Here is an 18,367-nt window from a genome sequence, read left to right as displayed (position 1 = left end):
TTACGCGCTGTGACAAAGCAACGGCTATTCATTCGACATCGTTTCGATCATTTCGGGCAGATAGGAAACAAATGCGAACACGGGGCTGATGGAACGAGGAAACAAGACGGGGGAGTAACGCGGGAGATTAAAGTAGTCTGACACGGGACCGCTCGAAGATGGATCATTCTCGGAGAACTCTTTAACGCACGCTGCGCGTGAAACGGAGAGGAATAACGATAAAACGAGCGAAGAATAAAAAATGACTGCTGCAGAGGAAGGCGTCATCCTTTATCCGCGCGAAGGGATGCAAGAATCGGTATAACGAGCCACGGCGAATGAAATTGATTACCGAAGTTGCGAGAGCCGGGAACTTCCAGCACGTACAGAAATTATGATCAACGGCGCTTGGATACACAGCCTCGTTAGTATTTGTACTCGCAGTTTCCAACCAGATCGAATCGTATCACTGTAGGAGTATGCGAGCTCCGGTTACCGATAAGGCGGCGTGAGTGACGAGCACGTAGCAGCGATAACCGAAGCCTCAAAATGAAGCAGCGATCCGCTTGATCTTCGCGGTGGATTGACAAAGAAGGCCCATCGTTAAAAGGGCAGCTCGAAGAGCGGACGAGAGAGTTTCACGTGAGAGACGAGAGCGACGTGTGGTAGGAACGAAAGAATATTGTATTCAACGGAGCAAAGTCATCGTACAATCGGCCATCGAGTAACAGACTTAATTAACTCTTTGCTGCACAGGATTTCAGATAAAATAGACCCATGTGTGGTAAAGGGTCGGGTTTATAGAGATTTGACTTTAAACTTTGATTTTATTTTATTCTCTTCCAGATACAAATGCGCGGAGGCTAGAGACTTGTGCCATGTGTGATGCAGACAGAAAATTGTCGAAAGAGTGTGTGTTCCCTCGAACCCTTCTGCCAGGTTTTTATAGTCCCTATAACGACCCATTGCGTCACTCAGTCCTGCTTCAAAAATTGATAATCTTGATGGTTCCTCGAAGCAAACATAGATCTCGATGCAGGGTGACACCATCCAAATAAAGACTCCTCTTACACATGTGTAGTAAAGATCGGATCCATATGACGAAACGAACTTTTCATTTTGGTTATATTCTATATTTCTTTGTGGTACAAAATACAAGGAGGCTTGAAGTCTTCAACGATGCATGGTGCAGACGGTGGGTTGTCAAAAAGTGTCTCCTGGAACCCTTCAGCCAGGTTCTTATAGGCCCTATGACGACCCATTGCGTCACTCAGTCCTGCTTCGAAAATTGATAAGCTTGATGGATCCTCGAGGCAAACATAGATCCCGATGAAGGCTGACGTCATCCAAATAAAGACTCTTCTCACACAATTATATCTGATTAATTAGCTAAAATAAAATATTCAGTGTGGCGTGGTTCGTAAATAGGGATATTTTTTGTAAATAGGGATATATACTATAGGGATATAATTTGTAAATAGGGAGGATTGATTGTTCTAACGATCAGGAATTCGCTTTGTAGACGTGAGCACTCGATCGTCCTTTGTCCTCGCGGGGGGCACGAGTCGTGGAACATTCTCGATGGTCCTGATCATTCTAAAATCGCGATTTTGCGACACGTACATCCGTGTCTTGGCATGTGTGTATACCCATCGTCCTTTTGCTTTGTTGGGGACACGTGTCGTGGAACGTTCTCGATGATTCTGATCTTTCTAGAACCGCGATCAGCGACACGTGCCCCCGCGCGATTTGCCACCGGGTATCGAACGTTCTCGGTATTTCGAGGTCGCTACCGGCTCAACGTAAACATAGTTCAGACTCGTGATTAGTTTTTGGCCGAATTCCTCCTGTCTCGCAATCAGTCGTGTGTTATTCTTCGCTGTGCTTCCATGGAATGTTCGAACACGCTCGAGCACCTTCGACGTTGACGACCGACCTTGTCGATTATGGCACGCGCCATCGGAACTGAAATCATAGGACAAGAGGTTAATCTCGTATTAGCGTTACATTTAAATGACTGAATATCGTCGATGAAACAGCGACGTTGCTTTAAAGTCATAGAGGGACGTCGCGTAATACGAATCGTGTCATTCAGGATTAAATAAGGAATCGTTAACGTTAACGTTAACGACGATTAAGGTCATTGAAATATCGCAAAGCGTTATTAAGGAGTCGACACAAACGATAATACCAAATATTTGTCGGATTCAACGTTACGGCTCCTTGCCACAAGTCCGACCCTTTAGCTGCGACAACTTTGATCTGGCTCGTGCAATTTAGCAATTAATTTGTCCATTAGAATTTTTGCTATTTAGGGTGGTATCGACTTGACGGTTTACTTCGTGCAAAAGAACATACCCTGTATTAAAAGCGTTACAGTTCTCCTACTCGTTCCCCAGGAAATCTCGCATTAGCCATTGCCGAGGTTTCGCCGGAGTCACAGAGAAATAACGAAATGTACGCTTGTTCTTAAACTCTGCTTTGAACAGGCAGTTAACACGCGGGTTAAAACGCGATTATAAGCGTTTCGCTGTTACGAAGCAGTAATTCACCGTCTGTAATTACGTCCGTTTAACCTGTCAGCGGCCTAATTGATGTAACGTAATTAAAAGGACGCCGGTGAAATACTCATGGAACTGAGAAACGTAGTTTCCAGTGGAAACAAGCTATATCGACAAATTTTCTCGCGAGCGGCAACGTCTTAAGCGACGTCCTTGCCATCTTCGATCATTCGAATTTAATTAAAGTCCATTCGCCACTGTTGCACCGCGGAGAACTCGTTGCACCGACGTGAAACGGCCGGCCGATAACGACGGACCAATCGATACAAAAATAATAGTCGTCGGAATAAAAAGCTATCAAATTTATCTCTCACGCTGTCGAATTGCTTCATCCACCAATTCCTATAACTGATGGTCGGATTTTCCACCGTGTTACAGGTGCGATCTTCACGGAGGATCAGAATTGGCGAAGACGACGCTGGTCTACGACATTCAGTACGTTCCCAAGGACGATTCTTTCCGGACATCGAAGAAAGGTGAGACTCAGTATCGCGAAATTATACCATAAATCTGCTGCTCGGAGCTAACCTTCCCGTGAAACGCGTTCTCCATCATCCGAAAGCGTACAATACACACCGGCTTCCCTCCCTTCAGTCGCAGTGGAACGTATTTAACGCCTCGAAACGTCTAGGGCAAGCATCTCGACACGGAAACGTTACGGCGCTGATAAGGCACGGATTCCGTATCTGATAAATGGGAGACGCTCTCGAGGCGCGACTCTTACCATTTCGGGGTTTAATAAACTGCGGAAGGTAAAGGCGTGCCGGTTGTGGGTCGTTCGCTGGATTTCCACTCGTCCCGCTATCTTCCATTCGCACGGCAAGTCTGATTTCCATCATCGATACGCGTCGTAACTTTTTTACGCGCGCGCGACACGCGTCGTCAAGCTTGGCAGATAAAAATGTAGCGGGATCGTCGCTCTTTCTCGAGACGTCGACCAAGACACACCAGACAGTACCTGCGTTTATTCGCGCTCGATCTCGCCAAGCACGTGAATACTTTACAGACTCTATTCTGCGAGAGGGTTGAAACATCCCCTTTAAAAGGCGATTCCCGGGTTGCGAAAGGATTGCCGGTCCTCGCGACGCCGCAAAGGCAGATCATGAAACTACGCTGATGGTATTAAACCGTGGCATTAACCGGCAAGTCCGAAAGTAGAGCATGCGACGTAACCGCGGCTGCGGAAAATCTTTGTTTAATCCCGGCCGTTACGGAGGCGCCAACCTTCGAACGGATCTCGCCGTGGAAGCTCGCGTTACCGACAAAGTTCCATTCGTCGTGGAGCATCGTCGAGTCGGTGGAAGTTCCGCGTCTGTTCGCAAATCGAAGAATCCAGGCCAATCCGACGCTTTCCAGACCGCGCAATCCGTGCTTTAATCGTCGATCGTTCCCCCGGCGCGCGTGCGCTCCGCGCCAGGATTAAAGGGACGGAAAGAGTCAGGACATCGGTTATCGCGCCGTGATTAACAAACTGCAAAGAAGAACGGCGCAGGACTCGCGCCAGAGAGCCATTCTCGCACCTCTGGAGTAGTCTCCATGCGATAGGTGGTAGCCGCTATATGGAGAGATTGGATTTCAGCTGAACGCGACGGGAAGGGCGGCGAAGGCGAAGTCATAAGGCGAAATTTATGCAAAATAATTCCACGGCCGAGTCGGGGTGAGCAGTCACGAAACCATAACAATGTTTCTTGCTGGCCGATCGTAGGTAGCCGACGAGCGTAAATTGCGAGCCGTAAATCCGCGCGGACGTCGATAAATTTGCAACAAACTTCTATCCGCTGCGAATATCTATTTCGTCGCGGGCCCCGCCCGGATTATTGAGACTCAAAGACACTTCATTTCCCCGCATCGCGTGCTTTTCGCGCGCGCGTATTTCACCGGAGGACAATGGGCAGCCGTATTTTCGAAACGGCGTCTCTGTTGGAGGAATCCAATCGCGCGTTTATACGATACGCGCCGGTGAATGCGTGGAACGCCATTATCGTTTTTGGCGTCGAATGGACGCGGTCATTAAGGACGCGATACCCGGGACACTTTTATTAGAATACAAAGTGTGGACTTACCGGGTCGAAGTTGCAACGTTTCTCTTCGTCCCGTTGAATATTCTAGCAGGGGTCCGGGTTATAGGTTTACGCTAATTAACGTTGACCAGCGAAACAAACGGCGCTCGCGAAACAATCATGTCATAATTCGCGGCAACGATCCCCGCAGCCTTTAGCTGAATTAATCCGGAGTAAATTAGCCCCGAAACCTATACTCGTTCATGGACAGGCGCGGCTGGAAATACACTCGTTGGAACGGTCGGGTAGACCGCATTTACTCAGCCGCCTGTGGTCGCCAACACCCCTCAGGATCTCCATTTTGCCAGGACCATCTCTCCCCATTCGCGTCATAAATATGATGTTGGTGAGCACTCGCGGCTGACATCTCGTATCCACGTTAGCTTCCGCGTTTAAAGGTATTCCGGCCTCGTCTGAAAAGATTTTCCATTTTCAGTGGCCTCGTCGGGCACCTCGAATCTCATCTTTCTCCATTTCCACGGGTTCTTCGCTCTCTCGTTCCCCCCCTCTCTCTCTCTTTTTCACTGTTCGAGTCTCTTTTACTCGTGATAAATCCCCGACGCCGAGGGACCTCGAGTCGGCACGCGTTTTTTCCTCTTCCTCTCCTCGAGTTCTTCGCCTCGCGGCGCGGGCTTAATGTCGCGTACCGGCTGGCTTAAACCCTCGTGGAGGCTAATGTCTCGTCGTGGATTCACGGGGAACGATGCCTCCGTGTCGGCGTCGCGACGTTTCGTGTCGAGTGGGAATTTTGGGAAGCGTTTATCGTGGCCCAGAAGCCGGTGACATAGTCTGCTGACGTTAAAACCACCCGATGAATCTTTAACGACTTTTCCTCTTCTCCTTCGTGTTTCGTTATTGATATTAATCTGCACAGCGTAAATAGAGATATCGTTAATTAAAGCATTCAATAGTATCAACGAAGATACACGTAACATGTATGTAGGGATATTTTTGATTGGCAAATAGGAGGAATAGAAGATGTTGGTTTATTCCAATATATTATTTATTACGAGCTAAAAGAGACTTAGGAGTAAAGCACAAACTGAAAGACTATAATTGAACTATGATCACGCCACTGACACTCTCACATTGACTCCTCTTCAAACTTCGTAAAGGACTATCTTAGAACTGTCCTTGCACCCTCGTTTAAACCTTGCACTCTGTCTTTTTTCATACTCGTGCTCTCTTTCTCAATCAAGTAATATCTCGACAAAATAGAACGTTAATTTTACCAAAGAGATTTTACAGAAAATTGTAATTGCAGTTAACTGCGAAAGCAAAAAGCCTGAGTAATTCTGACGTTAAGTTATACACGATAGGTCGTAACCTCCGCATGGCAGAACGCCCCTAAATTCTCACGTGCATTTTTAGAACCACTCCTCACCCTTAACCAGTGCTCCAACACGAGCATCCGATTTCTTCCACCCCATCCTCGAGCACTCGTAATCGCGGATCATTTGCTACGCCCGTGCATTCTACGAGACAACCTGACTCAAACCTGCCTCTATTTTCCATCATCGGATTTCCCATCCCGTTCCAACATCGCGTCCCATCGAAGTCGAAAAATATGGGCAACACGAACGCGGATTAAAATATTCGCTAAAATTCGCTCGGTTTTATCATTTTCCATCAAACGCGGGGGGATTTAACATCGGTGCGCGAGCGAATCATACTTTCGCGCGTTCATCTGCTCCGCGATTAAGCCGACAATTGCGCGATACAGGCCGGCGTGAAAAAATGAAGCCGCGCTGAAAACGCGGGAAACATAATTTCCACGAATTGACAGGCGTGGATGTTTGCTTGGCACCGGAACGATGTCATTCGCGCGACAAATTCGCGCCGCGTTTTATCAGATTTATTCACCGTTAAACGTCAAATCAGGATCACCGTTTCGATCCCTTTCACGACTAGAGTTCAACCGTGAACGAAAATACAAAAACGAGCTCGTTCAGCCTGGTCCTCCTTTTCTCTCATCCTAGCCGCTTCCTTTCATCCCGTGCTATTTTTCGGCATTCATCCGGAAGGTCCTATGCGACCAGAAAAATTGTCGCTCATGCCGGAAACTCGCGGCTCCTGCGCGAATCCCTGAAAGGGAAGACAAAGCCTTCCGCCGCGGGGAAAATTGAATTCGCGAGAGAGGGAAATCGACTCGGGAACGGTGCTCGATGAATTTCTGAGAACTGCCAGTTAGGATTACAACCGACGAGTATATTGGCGCCGGGCTGGAGCGGAAAGGGAAATGGATCGACCCCCGAGGAAAATTAGATTTTCCAGCGAGGCTCGGTCGATCGCTAGAAACGTTCCTTGTATCGCGAGATATAGATTCCTGAGGATATCAACCGACCGGTTTTTGCCTCGATTTTAATACACACTGCGGAGATAGATGAGTTTTCTCGCGAGCACGATCGGTTTATAACGATGTCCGTCGATCCTGTTCGGTTTACGATTCCCTTTTGCACGTCGATACGTATTTGTTTCGCCTATTTCGCGTCCTATTTCTATCCTTCGGGAATTTGAATTTGAATTTGTGGAAAATTACTCTCCGATATTTCCATTCTTTCGCGCGGTGCTGGAAATTTGGTGTTAAACCAACTGGAGAGCCGTTGATTCTCGTTAAAAAGCCGTGATCTATACGTGCACGCGAATCCAAGCGTTGCGATCGTTATTTATCTTCATCGTTGTTCCAATAGAGACTGAATCGTTATATGTTTAACGATTACCCGCGGAAATATTTGAAAAGTGGCTTCGTAAAGCACTTTAATGGAGACGAACGCGAAACGATACATCACGCGCGCGTGTTTCATTCTATTTGCTCTCGATAAATCTGCGATTCCGTTTCGCGGCGGAAGAACATCGAGGAACATCCGGTGGCTCGTCAAACGACGCAATAACGACGATCGTTAATAATACAAGGCTCACGGGGGGTATTATAATATCCGAGGATTTGGTAATAAGGAAGCCCTCGATGCTTTTATCAATATTTAGAGAATCTTCGCGACTTTGTTTGAAGAGCGCTGGATTATGCCGGAACTGACGCACAAGCAAACGGAAGACACAGAAAGCGGCGTGGTAACGAATTCTCAAAATTCATTGAATAACTTGCACCGAGTCCCTTTGATCTCTCGAGGCGGAACATTTTAATGGAAGCTTTCGTTTATTACCGGCAAACTTTCACGACGGTCTAGCCGCTTCTTTGTGGCCCGGATCCTTGTTCCAACGGAGTATTCGCTGATTCGCCGGAAAATCTTTCTCTCAGAGTTGCTCAGTTTCTTCTTCCGCGCCAGAGCACGGGGAAAATTCGTGTACCGGCCGCGACGCTCGACTTGGGGAAAATGGTGGAACATCAGAGGGACGGACACGGCCCCCCCTTGGATAATTTAACTCGCGAGAACTCGAGTCACGAATCCAGCGTCGCCGAGGATGATTTTGTACCCTCGCCGAGAAGCCGAGAGGAAGGAGACACGGATGCGACCGATATAATTCGTTTAAAACGGGGAAGTGCGCTTGAAAGCGCTGATGGAGAACGTTTTTTCGGGCAGACAGCTAAATGGGAGCGTTTAAAATCCGGCCGACACGCGAGCACACCCGTTGTATTTTTAATTTACTGCTTCCCCGTTGGACACTCTTCTGGCCCCGTTTCGTCTCGGTATTCCTATGCCCCGAACAAAACCTTGATATCTTTGTTCCTGCCTCTATAGAGGACCCCGGCTGGATCCGCGGGGAATTCAGGTCAACCGGAACGCAAGATTGCCAGAGCGTTTCGCTTTCCGGTTCGCCGGAATTTTCAACGAGGCTCCGCGTCGCAATTAAATATGCGTTCGCGATTCTGGTCGATGGTGGGCGTGGACGAGGAAGGAAACAAAGAGAAAAAGAGAGGAAAGCGAGGGAAAGAAATAAAAAAAGAAACCGGGGAAAATAGTTTTCGTTTCCGCGCAATCTCGAAATGTCGCGATTCGAGAAATCCGATGCGGTTAATCGCTCTGTTAATCCACCGTTTCACCGGTTACCGTGGTAGACGTCCGGAGTTCCGTTCGCCAGGGTGGCAAGAAGCTGAAAGGCGGCGTTTAACGCCGGTTCAATCCGTCGTTTCCCCTCGTTACCATCTGGAAAGCGTTCGCGGAAAAGCCGACGTGATTTTCCACGGCGAGCTCGCGCGCCGTGACCGTTAACTCCGCATTGTTACACGCAATCTTTCGCCCTCTGTTCCCCGTGTGCAAATGGCGACTGCGACGATGTTCAGCGAACTGCCACGGAAATTAGTGACGAAGCCATTTCTCGATGTCGTTGCACCCTTCGTGACGAGCCGCGATCCGTGCGACGTCGCTCGCCGATCGTTAAGCGCGGGCTAGACTATGGCGGCTTTCGCTTTCGACGGACAGACAGCGAGTGGGAAGAGGAAAGGAAAAAAGGCAGACAGAGAAATGTATTTTTTCAGCAAAATTATCGACAACGATTTCTGATTAATGACACGGAGGAAGAGAGATTTTAACGATCGGTTTGCGATAACGACTCGTCTTGCATTTTACCCGATCGATCACGGGCTTGCGGCACTTTCGTTACACGGAGGTATTGTCCTGCCTCCTGTGTACCGAATTATCGATCGTTGAATAATAAATGTAACATCGTTGCGGTTACTGGAGAATGTATACGAAACGTCGGATCAATTTCAGCGAGAACGGTTTAACGGGAAAACAAACTGGAAAAGCGGTCGGGGAAAAATCGAGCAAAGTCACCTGTTCGCCGTAAAGTGGCTGTCGTAGCGACGAAAAAATGTCTTATTTACCGTTTGGAAGCCGAGGTAAGTAGATTATTAGTCTTGTTCGCGCGAACCTCGAGCATCCTCGAGACTTTCCCCGAGGCTGTGCTCCGCTTGGAGAGGTCGGAAACGGAAGCGACCCGGCTGATGACTGATCATTCGAGGCATTTGATGCGTCGCGACGCGAGGCAGTACCGGTTCGTTAACTGGAAGAGCAACACCGTAACGAAGTAACGAGACTTATTTACCCACGTCGAGAATGCGACTTAATCAAGAGGGCAACGACGACGAGGAATCTCGAGTCACTCGCGATGGAAGAGTCGCAGGGGCGACTGGCTGTCTCCGTTTCGCCCGTGGATCCGGAATTTTCGCCACGTCCTCGACGACACGCAAACCAACGACTCCAAATAGAATTACGATTGCACGACGACAGGACTGATGGATCTCGAGGCTGGAGGAGCCTCGTTGAAAATCGATCGGACGACTCTTGTCGCTACAACGACTTATCCTCTTGGACGAATGTAGTTTCCGAGGTTGAACGCAGCAGCGGTGGTATTCGAATTTCTCTGTATCTAAGAAACTTCAGCCTTGGAAATCCCTTCGACATCTTCGAAGATTCGAAGTATTAAAATTTTCAATTATTGCGTTCATTCTTATTTCATACCTACGAGTAGAAAGTAATGTAAAAGTGATAAGATATACAATCTTGGCTCGAGTTAGATGGTGTCGTGGTCATAGAACCACACCTCCCAAGTCTTCGCGGAGGCTGCTTTGTGTCCTTGTGTCACTGGTCACTGCTTTGGTGATTATCGATAAGGGTTGGTAAATTATTCCTGAGACAATGAGCGCCAAATTGTTTGATCGATATTATTCATAATATTATTAACAACCAATCGGAAGACGTACAACCACCACTTGCATTTCGCACTGGCCAATCGGTGGCCATACAAGGCGTATAAAACCACCGAGACAGCAGTCAGCAGAAGAGTCTCCAACAAGCCAAGAAGAAGACAAGCATCGCGACCAGACCATTAGTCAAGACCCATGACACTCAACTCAGCGCAAGAGAACCACAGAACTCTTTAGTTCACCCCTAACCAGGTCAAGCTCTATTAATTTAAATTAGACCGCATCCCAGTAACATTGTCGCATCCATGTAAACGGGCCGCAAAATTTCCACCGTGCGCACCAATGTTCACGTGTAGGAATACTTTTGATTGGCAAATATAAGGAATAGATGTTGGTTTATTCTAATATATTATTTATTACGAGCTAAAAGGGACTTAGGAGTAAGGTATAAACTAAAAGACTATAATTGAACTATGATCACGCAACTAACACTCGTACATGGACTCATCTTCAAACTCCGTACAGGATTCCTAAGACAGCTCTTGCACCCCTATTTAAACCTACTGTCTCCTGAGCATACGCATGCTTTCTTTCTCGTTTCCTCGTCTTCTTAGCGACCTGGCCCTCGATGGACCAGGTACTCCAAACATTCAGACTCAGATTCCTAACTTTCGCTCCTTGTTCCCATTCGATACAGTCAGAAAAATCCCGTTCATCCGATCATTGCACGCTGTCACTCGTCCCTCCATGTGCATTGCAGAAGTCACCCTTGACATTTGGCCTAGGTTGCTGTTTATTGTTCATCATCAGCTAGGTAGATCCAAGTGTTACCTTGCATTCACTCTCAAACACTAGCATTCCTATACACATACTATTGAAAATTTGGAAAAATACTAAACCCTGACTCGTCTTGCATTTTACCCGATCGATCACGGGCTTGCGGCACTTTCGTTACACGGAGGTATTGTCCTGCCTCCTGTGTACCGAATTATCGATCGTTGAATAATAAATGTAACATCGTTGCGGTTACTGGAGAATGTATACGAAACGTCGGATCAATTTCAGCGAGAACGGTTTAACGGGAAAACAAACTGGAAAAGCGGTCGGGGAAAAATCGAGCAAAGTCACCTGTTCGCCGTAAAGTGGCTGTCGTAGCGACGAAAAAATGTCTTATTTACCGTTTGGAAGCCGAGGTAAGTAGATTATTAGTCTTGTTCGCGCGAACCTCGAGCATCCTCGAGACTTTCCCCGAGGCTGTGCTCCGCTTGGAGAGGTCGGAAACGGAAGCGACCCGGCTGATGACTGATCATTCGAGGCATTTGATGCGTCGCGACGCGAGGCAGTACCGGTTCGTTAACTGGAAGAGCAACACCGTAACGAAGTAACGAGACTTATTTACCCACGTCGAGAATGCGACTTAATCAAGAGGGCAACGACGACGAGGAATCTCGAGTCACTCGCGATGGAAGAGTCGCAGGGGCGACTGGCTGTCTCCGTTTCGCCCGTGGATCCGGAATTTTCGCCACGTCCTCGACGACACGCAAACCAACGACTCCAAATAGAATTACGATTGCACGACGACAGGACTGATGGATCTCGAGGCTGGAGGAGCCTCGTTGAAAATCGATCGGACGACTCTTGTCGCTACAACGACTTATCCTCTTGGACGAATGTAGTTTCCGAGGTTGAACGCAGCAGCGGTGGTATTCGAATTTCTCTGTATCTAAGAAACTTCAGCCTTGGAAATCCCTTCGACATCTTCGAAGATTCGAAGTATTAAAATTTTCAATTATTGCGTTCATTCTTATTTCATACCTACGAGTAGAAAGTAATGTAAAAGTGATAAGATATACAATCTTGGCTCGAGTTAGATGGTGTCGTGGTCATAGAACCACACCTCCCAAGTCTTCGCGGAGGCTGCTTTGTGTCCTTGTGTCACTGGTCACTGCTTTGGTGATTATCGATAAGGGTTGGTAAATTATTCCTGAGACAATGAGCGCCAAATTGTTTGATCGATATTATTCATAATATTATTAACAACCAATCGGAAGACGTACAACCACCACTTGCATTTCGCACTGGCCAATCGGTGGCCATACAAGGCGTATAAAACCACCGAGACAGCAGTCAGCAGAAGAGTCTCCAACAAGCCAAGAAGAAGACAAGCATCGCGACCAGACCATTAGTCAAGACCCATGACACTCAACTCAGCGCAAGAGAACCACAGAACTCTTTAGTTCACCCCTAACCAGGTCAAGCTCTATTAATTTAAATTAGACCGCATCCCAGTAACATTGTCGCATCCATGTAAACGGGCCGCAAAATTTCCACCGTGCGCACCAATGTTCACGTGTAGGAATACTTTTGATTGGCAAATATAAGGAATAGATGTTGGTTTATTCTAATATATTATTTATTACGAGCTAAAAGGGACTTAGGAGTAAGGTATAAACTAAAAGACTATAATTGAACTATGATCACGCAACTAACACTCGTACATGGACTCATCTTCAAACTCCGTACAGGATTCCTAAGACAGCTCTTGCACCCCTATTTAAACCTACTGTCTCCTGAGCATACGCATGCTTTCTTTCTCGTTTCCTCGTCTTCTTAGCGACCTGGCCCTCGATGGACCAGGTACTCCAAACATTCAGACTCAGATTCCTAACTTTCGCTCCTTGTTCCCACTCGATACAGTCAGAAAAATCCCGTTCATCCGATCCTTGCACGCTGTCACTCGTCCCTCCACGTGCATTGCAGAAGTCACCCTTGACATTTGGCCTAGGCTGCTGTTTATTGTTCATCATCAGCTAGGTAGATCCAAGTGTTACCTTGCATTCACTCTCAAACCCTAGCATTCCTATACACATACTATTGAAAATTTGGAAAAGTACTAAACCTGTCTCATCGATCTGTCAACCTCTTAACCAACTCCTAACATAAGCGTACTTTCTTTACTCAAGGAGAGAAGCAAATAACGTAAAAGGACTTTGAAAGAGTGCTTTGAAGATTTCTAAAGACTGAGAACAGTAGAAATTAAACATTGACAGCTCGAGAAGCGACGCTCGAGGCTTTTAATGGAGACGGAAGAATACGTAAGAAAGGGTATTCGAGAAAATTTTAAATAATGGAGTTCGATTCGACGTAATCATCTGCGAAGCGAGATTTCAATCGCGCGTTAAGCGAAGCTGCTAACGAAAACGCATGAACGATTAATCAGAAGTAGATAGCGATTGACAGATAAAGAAAAAGGTAGAAATAGGGACAAGAATAATTCAGCGGGCAGGGAACAAACGTAGAACACTTAGGAACACCGAAAACCCACCTTCGAAATCGAAGACATCCATTCTATCCTGAAGCCGGGCGGGCCGGTCTTTGCACGCGTGCTAGGCGATCCTTTTCGAAAGGAGAACAGCCGTTCGAAGGTATATCGCGGATAATGGATCAGGAAGCCGTCGGTCTGATAACGTATCAATTTCCTGTCCATTTTCCGCGATGTTCGTACGCTCGTATAGACATCGACCTCGTAAATCATACGGTCACGTCGCTTCTATCGAGCCCATGAATGCTCGATTAATACGCGAGCCGTGCGTGGAATATGGACGCAGTCGATGGAAAAATATCACGAGACGTTATTGTGATGGAAAACCGGGGTTGGATTCGAAAAATCCTCGCGAATCGCGGCTTTGACGCGTTCTGATCCGTAAACTAGCCAGGGTGACATTCGACGCGTGGAAAATTCTCTCGCATCCGGTTCTAGCCTCGCCGTAACTTTCCGTCAAATTTCCCGAATTCTGTCGGAGATCCATCGCGAAAGCTCGAACGCTCGTCGAGAAAAAGAAGGTTCTCGTAACGCGTACCGAAAGGTGTGGCTAAATCTCGCGAGTTTGTAGCGTGCAGGTTCGTAACGAGGGAAAGAATGTCGGTGGAAGTTCCGTAAAGTACGCGTTTCGCCGCTAAACTCGCTGTAAACGATGGAGGCGCGCCGGCAGGAAGTAGCCGAGCAAGTTGTTTGCCGGCAGGGTAAAAGAGGACGCTGCGGAGTTGCACGTCAATCTCCTTCTCGCCAGTTCGCGCTGTGACCGCGATGAAAGTTTACGAGAAGATTAACAGGAAATGGTGTAGCGAGGACACGGCGAGGGACGAGATCCTGTACGTGTGTTTCCCCGATACCGGTGTGTCCCGAGTGTGTCTCGGGGAGAAATATGAAATCGGCGTGTCAGCGGCAGCCCTTGCCCGCATTTCCATTTCCACGCTTCTTTCTACCGTTTACCAGCTCGCCTTCTAAATTCCGCCTCCAGTCCGTTTACGTAACAGCGGAGCAGCTTCCGGCTGCTTACCCGTATACGTGCTCGCAATTCCGTCGCGAATAGCGGCCAAGAGATGCACGAAGAACCTAATAGAGCGAAATTCGCGTGCCAGTCCCTTTGGAGAAGTTTGAACAGAATCGGTGTGTTTCCTGTTGCAGCGTGCAAGCAGCTGTCCAGGTCTGTCCAAGGGATCTTCGGGCCGTCCGACCCACTCCTGGGCGCCCACATCCAGAGTATCTGCGAAGCACTAGACGTCCCGCATCTGGAGGCCAGAGTCGACTTCGAGCCGACGTTCAAGGAGTTCAGTATAAACCTCTATCCCTCGCAGGACCACTTGAACAAAGCCTTCAAGGATCTCATGTCCTTTTTAAACTGGACCAGGGTAGCCATAATCTACGAGGAAGATTACGGTAAGCGGCCAGTCGGCGAGTAGAAACATTTACCCACCGTGTCGTCCTTGTGATCGCGTGGCATGGCGTGTCATGCAGGCTAGTTATTGCGCTCTTCCTTTCCCCCGTTTTGTTCTTCCACTTTTTTCCACGCCCTGTTCCTTTTTCAGCCGCGAGCTTCGCGCTTCGCGTCGCGTCGCGTCGGCCACCGCGATGCATCCCTATGCAAATAGGACGTCGGAGTCAGCCGGCGGAAGTGGATGCCGGTGCGACGCTGAAATGTCGGCCTGTCAACCACACGTATACGCAACGGGGCTTTTCCCGCACGTAAAATCCCGCGATTCGTCATCGTCGTCCAATTTTTCTCAATTTCGGCCCACGTCCCGTGTCCCTCGCGAGAGATCCAGCGATTAAAGTTCCCTGTCGATCTTACGAGAAGATCGAGTACGAAGTTCTCGCGGTGTTTAAAGTTACGGAGAAATTGAACATCCCCCAGGGATCCAGGGTTCTAGTTTCACGGTCGAAGGTGTTAAAGTTTCGGCTGGCAAGGTCGCAGCTTGCATCACTCGCAAGTTTCGACGCGGCAGCCTTCCGCGCGCCAACTTCCCACAAATGACACCGAGCTTTTCCTTATCCTTTCCTCGAGCTTTTGCTTCTCGAACTTGCGCTCGTGCAATCGATACCGGGGTTGAAGAACGATTTAATCTCGCGCTCTCGAAATCGAATATCGTGCATCACCGAGTTCTCGGTCTAGTGGCTTTCTCGTGACTCGATTCGCAGAGACTCTGCTGATCTTCTTGACCTCGAGCTGGCTAATGCTAGAGCTTATTAACCTTGAGTTTTCGAGGTAGAAGCGCTTCTTCGCTCCGAAGTTGCTCTCGTTTAATTAACACCTTTTAAAGTCGACGTTCTCGGGTTCACCAGCTTGCGAGTTCGCACCCCGAGCTTTTTGTTCATCGACGATGAATACGTAACCGGGGTACAGGATGAATTGGTCGATGAACTACTACAAGGGTCGAAATTACATTGTTCCTTCGTCGTGTCGCGAAATTTTAATTTTATCAGCGCGAAAACGCAGTGCTGCGTTTTGCGATTGAATCTTTCGAATGGAATATGGTTGGGTGGGGAAACAACAAACATCGAAACCTGAACCGAAAACAAGAGCCCTTCCATCGCTGTGTGTACACCTGTTGTTTATATTTCATTTCGCAAGTTCGCAGCCGATGGAAATAAATAAAATTTCCAACTCGGCGATTATTATCCGGAAGGGTGAAAATTTCGTTATTCCGCGCAAACTATTCGCAGTTCGACCTCCGTGGTGCTATTTCGCAAATTACTCAAGGGCCTTGGGTAGAAGTGGTGTTCATTTTCCGAAATTGCTTGCCCCGATTAGACGGCGTAATCGTTTACGAGCGACGGGTCGAGCGGAAAGCGAAACGTTCCTCGCGCGGCTGAAGGAAAGATCCCGGGGAAGGATGTCCCCTTTTTTACGTCCCATGACAACCATAAATTCTCCACCGGTGAGCGCGGCGAGCAGAGACATCTGAAAATTCCTCCACGCTGAGGCATGTCACCGCGCATTTCCTCGATATTCCGTCCGATGGAATATATTTTTCAACGCGTCTATTCATCGAAAATGCGGAAAAATTTTGCCTCCCGTTGCACGACAAAGCTTTCCCGCGGGTCGATCGTTTAAATTTGAATCAACTACCTCCATCCGAGGCGCGCCGGTCTCGACGAGCAGAAGAAAACCATTACTGTCCAAACTTTTCCGTTATTTCAAAGATTTCACTTTCCGGTCCGTCGCGACTCCGATCGAAGCGTAATTTAATCGAAGCTGCAGCCACCCCGGCGTTAACTCGGAGAATGCGAAGAATACAAACACCCTCGAGGATCTTGCAGCCTCTGCCGCGGCTCCCGGGAAAGGCAGCTGAAAGGTATCCAGACCGGAACAAAGCTCCTTTTCCGAAAGCCTCGCGACAATTCTCACCTGGTGAAAAGCAACCAGCGGAACGAGTACGAGAGTAGGTTCGGTTGCAGCAACAGGCCTCCATTAACGTCTCTTGTCCGCCTCTGCGTGTTTGTTACGACGCAGCAGGCGTCACGAGGCCTACAGGCGTCAGCTCGCGTATGTACGTATGCAAATCGCGTCTCTGCCTTTCGTCGCGCTCTGTACCAGCCACGCCAATTATTCTTCCGCGGATTAATTACGCGAACCACATCCCGCCATCGAACCGGATGACTCGGCTCTTTGGCTGCGGCGAATCGAGTCACGCCGCGCGAGCAAGCCGCGCGTGAATAGACGCTCGAGCCCGGCCGCCGAAAGCGCGCCATTGTGAGCGCACTTTCGCGTAAATACCGCTCGATACGAAAATATTGAATCATCACGGGGGAATGAATAGTCTCTTTTCAACCCTTCCACGTTCGGCGAAGTTCAACGCTCCAGGAAGCCCTTTTAACCGAGGCATTCGAGCATTAGAGGGAGGGGAATGTCGGTGGTACTTTGATACCAGGACCACGACGAAGTTTGGCGTCTTGAAGCCAGCCATTGCGTCGCGACTAGTGTCTACTGTCCAAGTTTGGTTTGGAATCTGCGTCGGGGATGATTGGAGGGATCTTGAAAGATGGTTCCTAGGATGTTTGGATACTTCGGAGGTTCGGGGGATTAATGTAGAAATAGTAGGCGTGACTTGTTTAGGGCATAAGGTTACTGCCTGTGACAGCATCTTTTGTGTAGGTACGACTGTAAAGTACATAGGAACGCTTGGGCGAAAATAGGGGATAATAAACAGTGGTCTCGGGTTTGGCTCGAACGTTGGGAGTGTTATAGTATAGCGTGCGGAAAGACGAGTAACTGCGTGCGAGGATCGTATGAGCGGGATACTTATGACAGTGAATGCAAGTGAAGAGTAAAAGGCTAGGAATGTGTCTGAGTATTTAGGATACGTGACTCACCTAGAACAAGACTGTGAGGAGTGCGTGAGTATGAAGGAAGACAGAGTGCAAGGTTTAAATAAGGGTGCAAGGGCGTAAAATGAGGCAATTCTTTGAGAAATGATCAGTGTGAAAGACGTAAGCCTAAAATAAACTGGTTCACGATAAATCGTCATACTTTTATTATCTATCACCGTCGTTTTGCTGCCACCTACGATATATTTCTGGACAGGGGTCGATATCCATCCTGAGATCGAAATTCTTCTCGATTTCGAGACCTTTCGTCTAAATTATTTCTCAGAATTCTAATTTTAATCTTCATTTTTTATCCCGTACGGTAAATATTATTATTGTCGCGTTATTTTAATAGTCACTTAATAAGTGAACTTGCCCGCGAGAGGAATTCAATATGTTCCAAAGCTTCCTTAGCTCGCGGCTACGATAAAAGCGCAATGTTATTCGCATGGAGAGATTTTTCGGGAAAAAATTCCCATCGCCCTAACGAGGAGAATAAATTCATATTTGAAAA

General features: G+C 47.9%; 1 protein-coding gene across 1 annotated transcript in view; it reads left to right on the top strand.

Annotated features, from left to right (window-relative positions):
- The first annotated feature begins 756 nt into the window (after nucleotides 1–756).
- The window catches only part of LOC108554927 (glutamate receptor ionotropic, kainate 2), a 62,520-nt gene continuing 44,909 nt past the window's right edge, over nucleotides 757–18,367 (top strand). The window contains exons 1-4 of the mRNA XM_017910344.1: nucleotides 757–763; nucleotides 826–889; nucleotides 2,919–3,016; nucleotides 14,674–14,925. Coding sequence (XP_017765833.1) covers nucleotides 757–763; nucleotides 826–889; nucleotides 2,919–3,016; nucleotides 14,674–14,925 — 421 coding nt within the window. The remainder of the gene's footprint in view (nucleotides 764–825; nucleotides 890–2,918; nucleotides 3,017–14,673; nucleotides 14,926–18,367) is intronic.

This window comes from Eufriesea mexicana, unplaced genomic scaffold, assembly GCF_001483705.2.
Source record: "Eufriesea mexicana isolate 0111107269 unplaced genomic scaffold, ASM148370v2 scaffold100, whole genome shotgun sequence".
In the NCBI taxonomy this organism is placed as follows: Eukaryota; Metazoa; Arthropoda; class Insecta; order Hymenoptera; family Apidae; genus Eufriesea; species Eufriesea mexicana.
The sequence above is the reverse complement of the archived record's forward strand: the minus strand, read 5'-3'. Positions and strand labels throughout refer to the sequence as shown.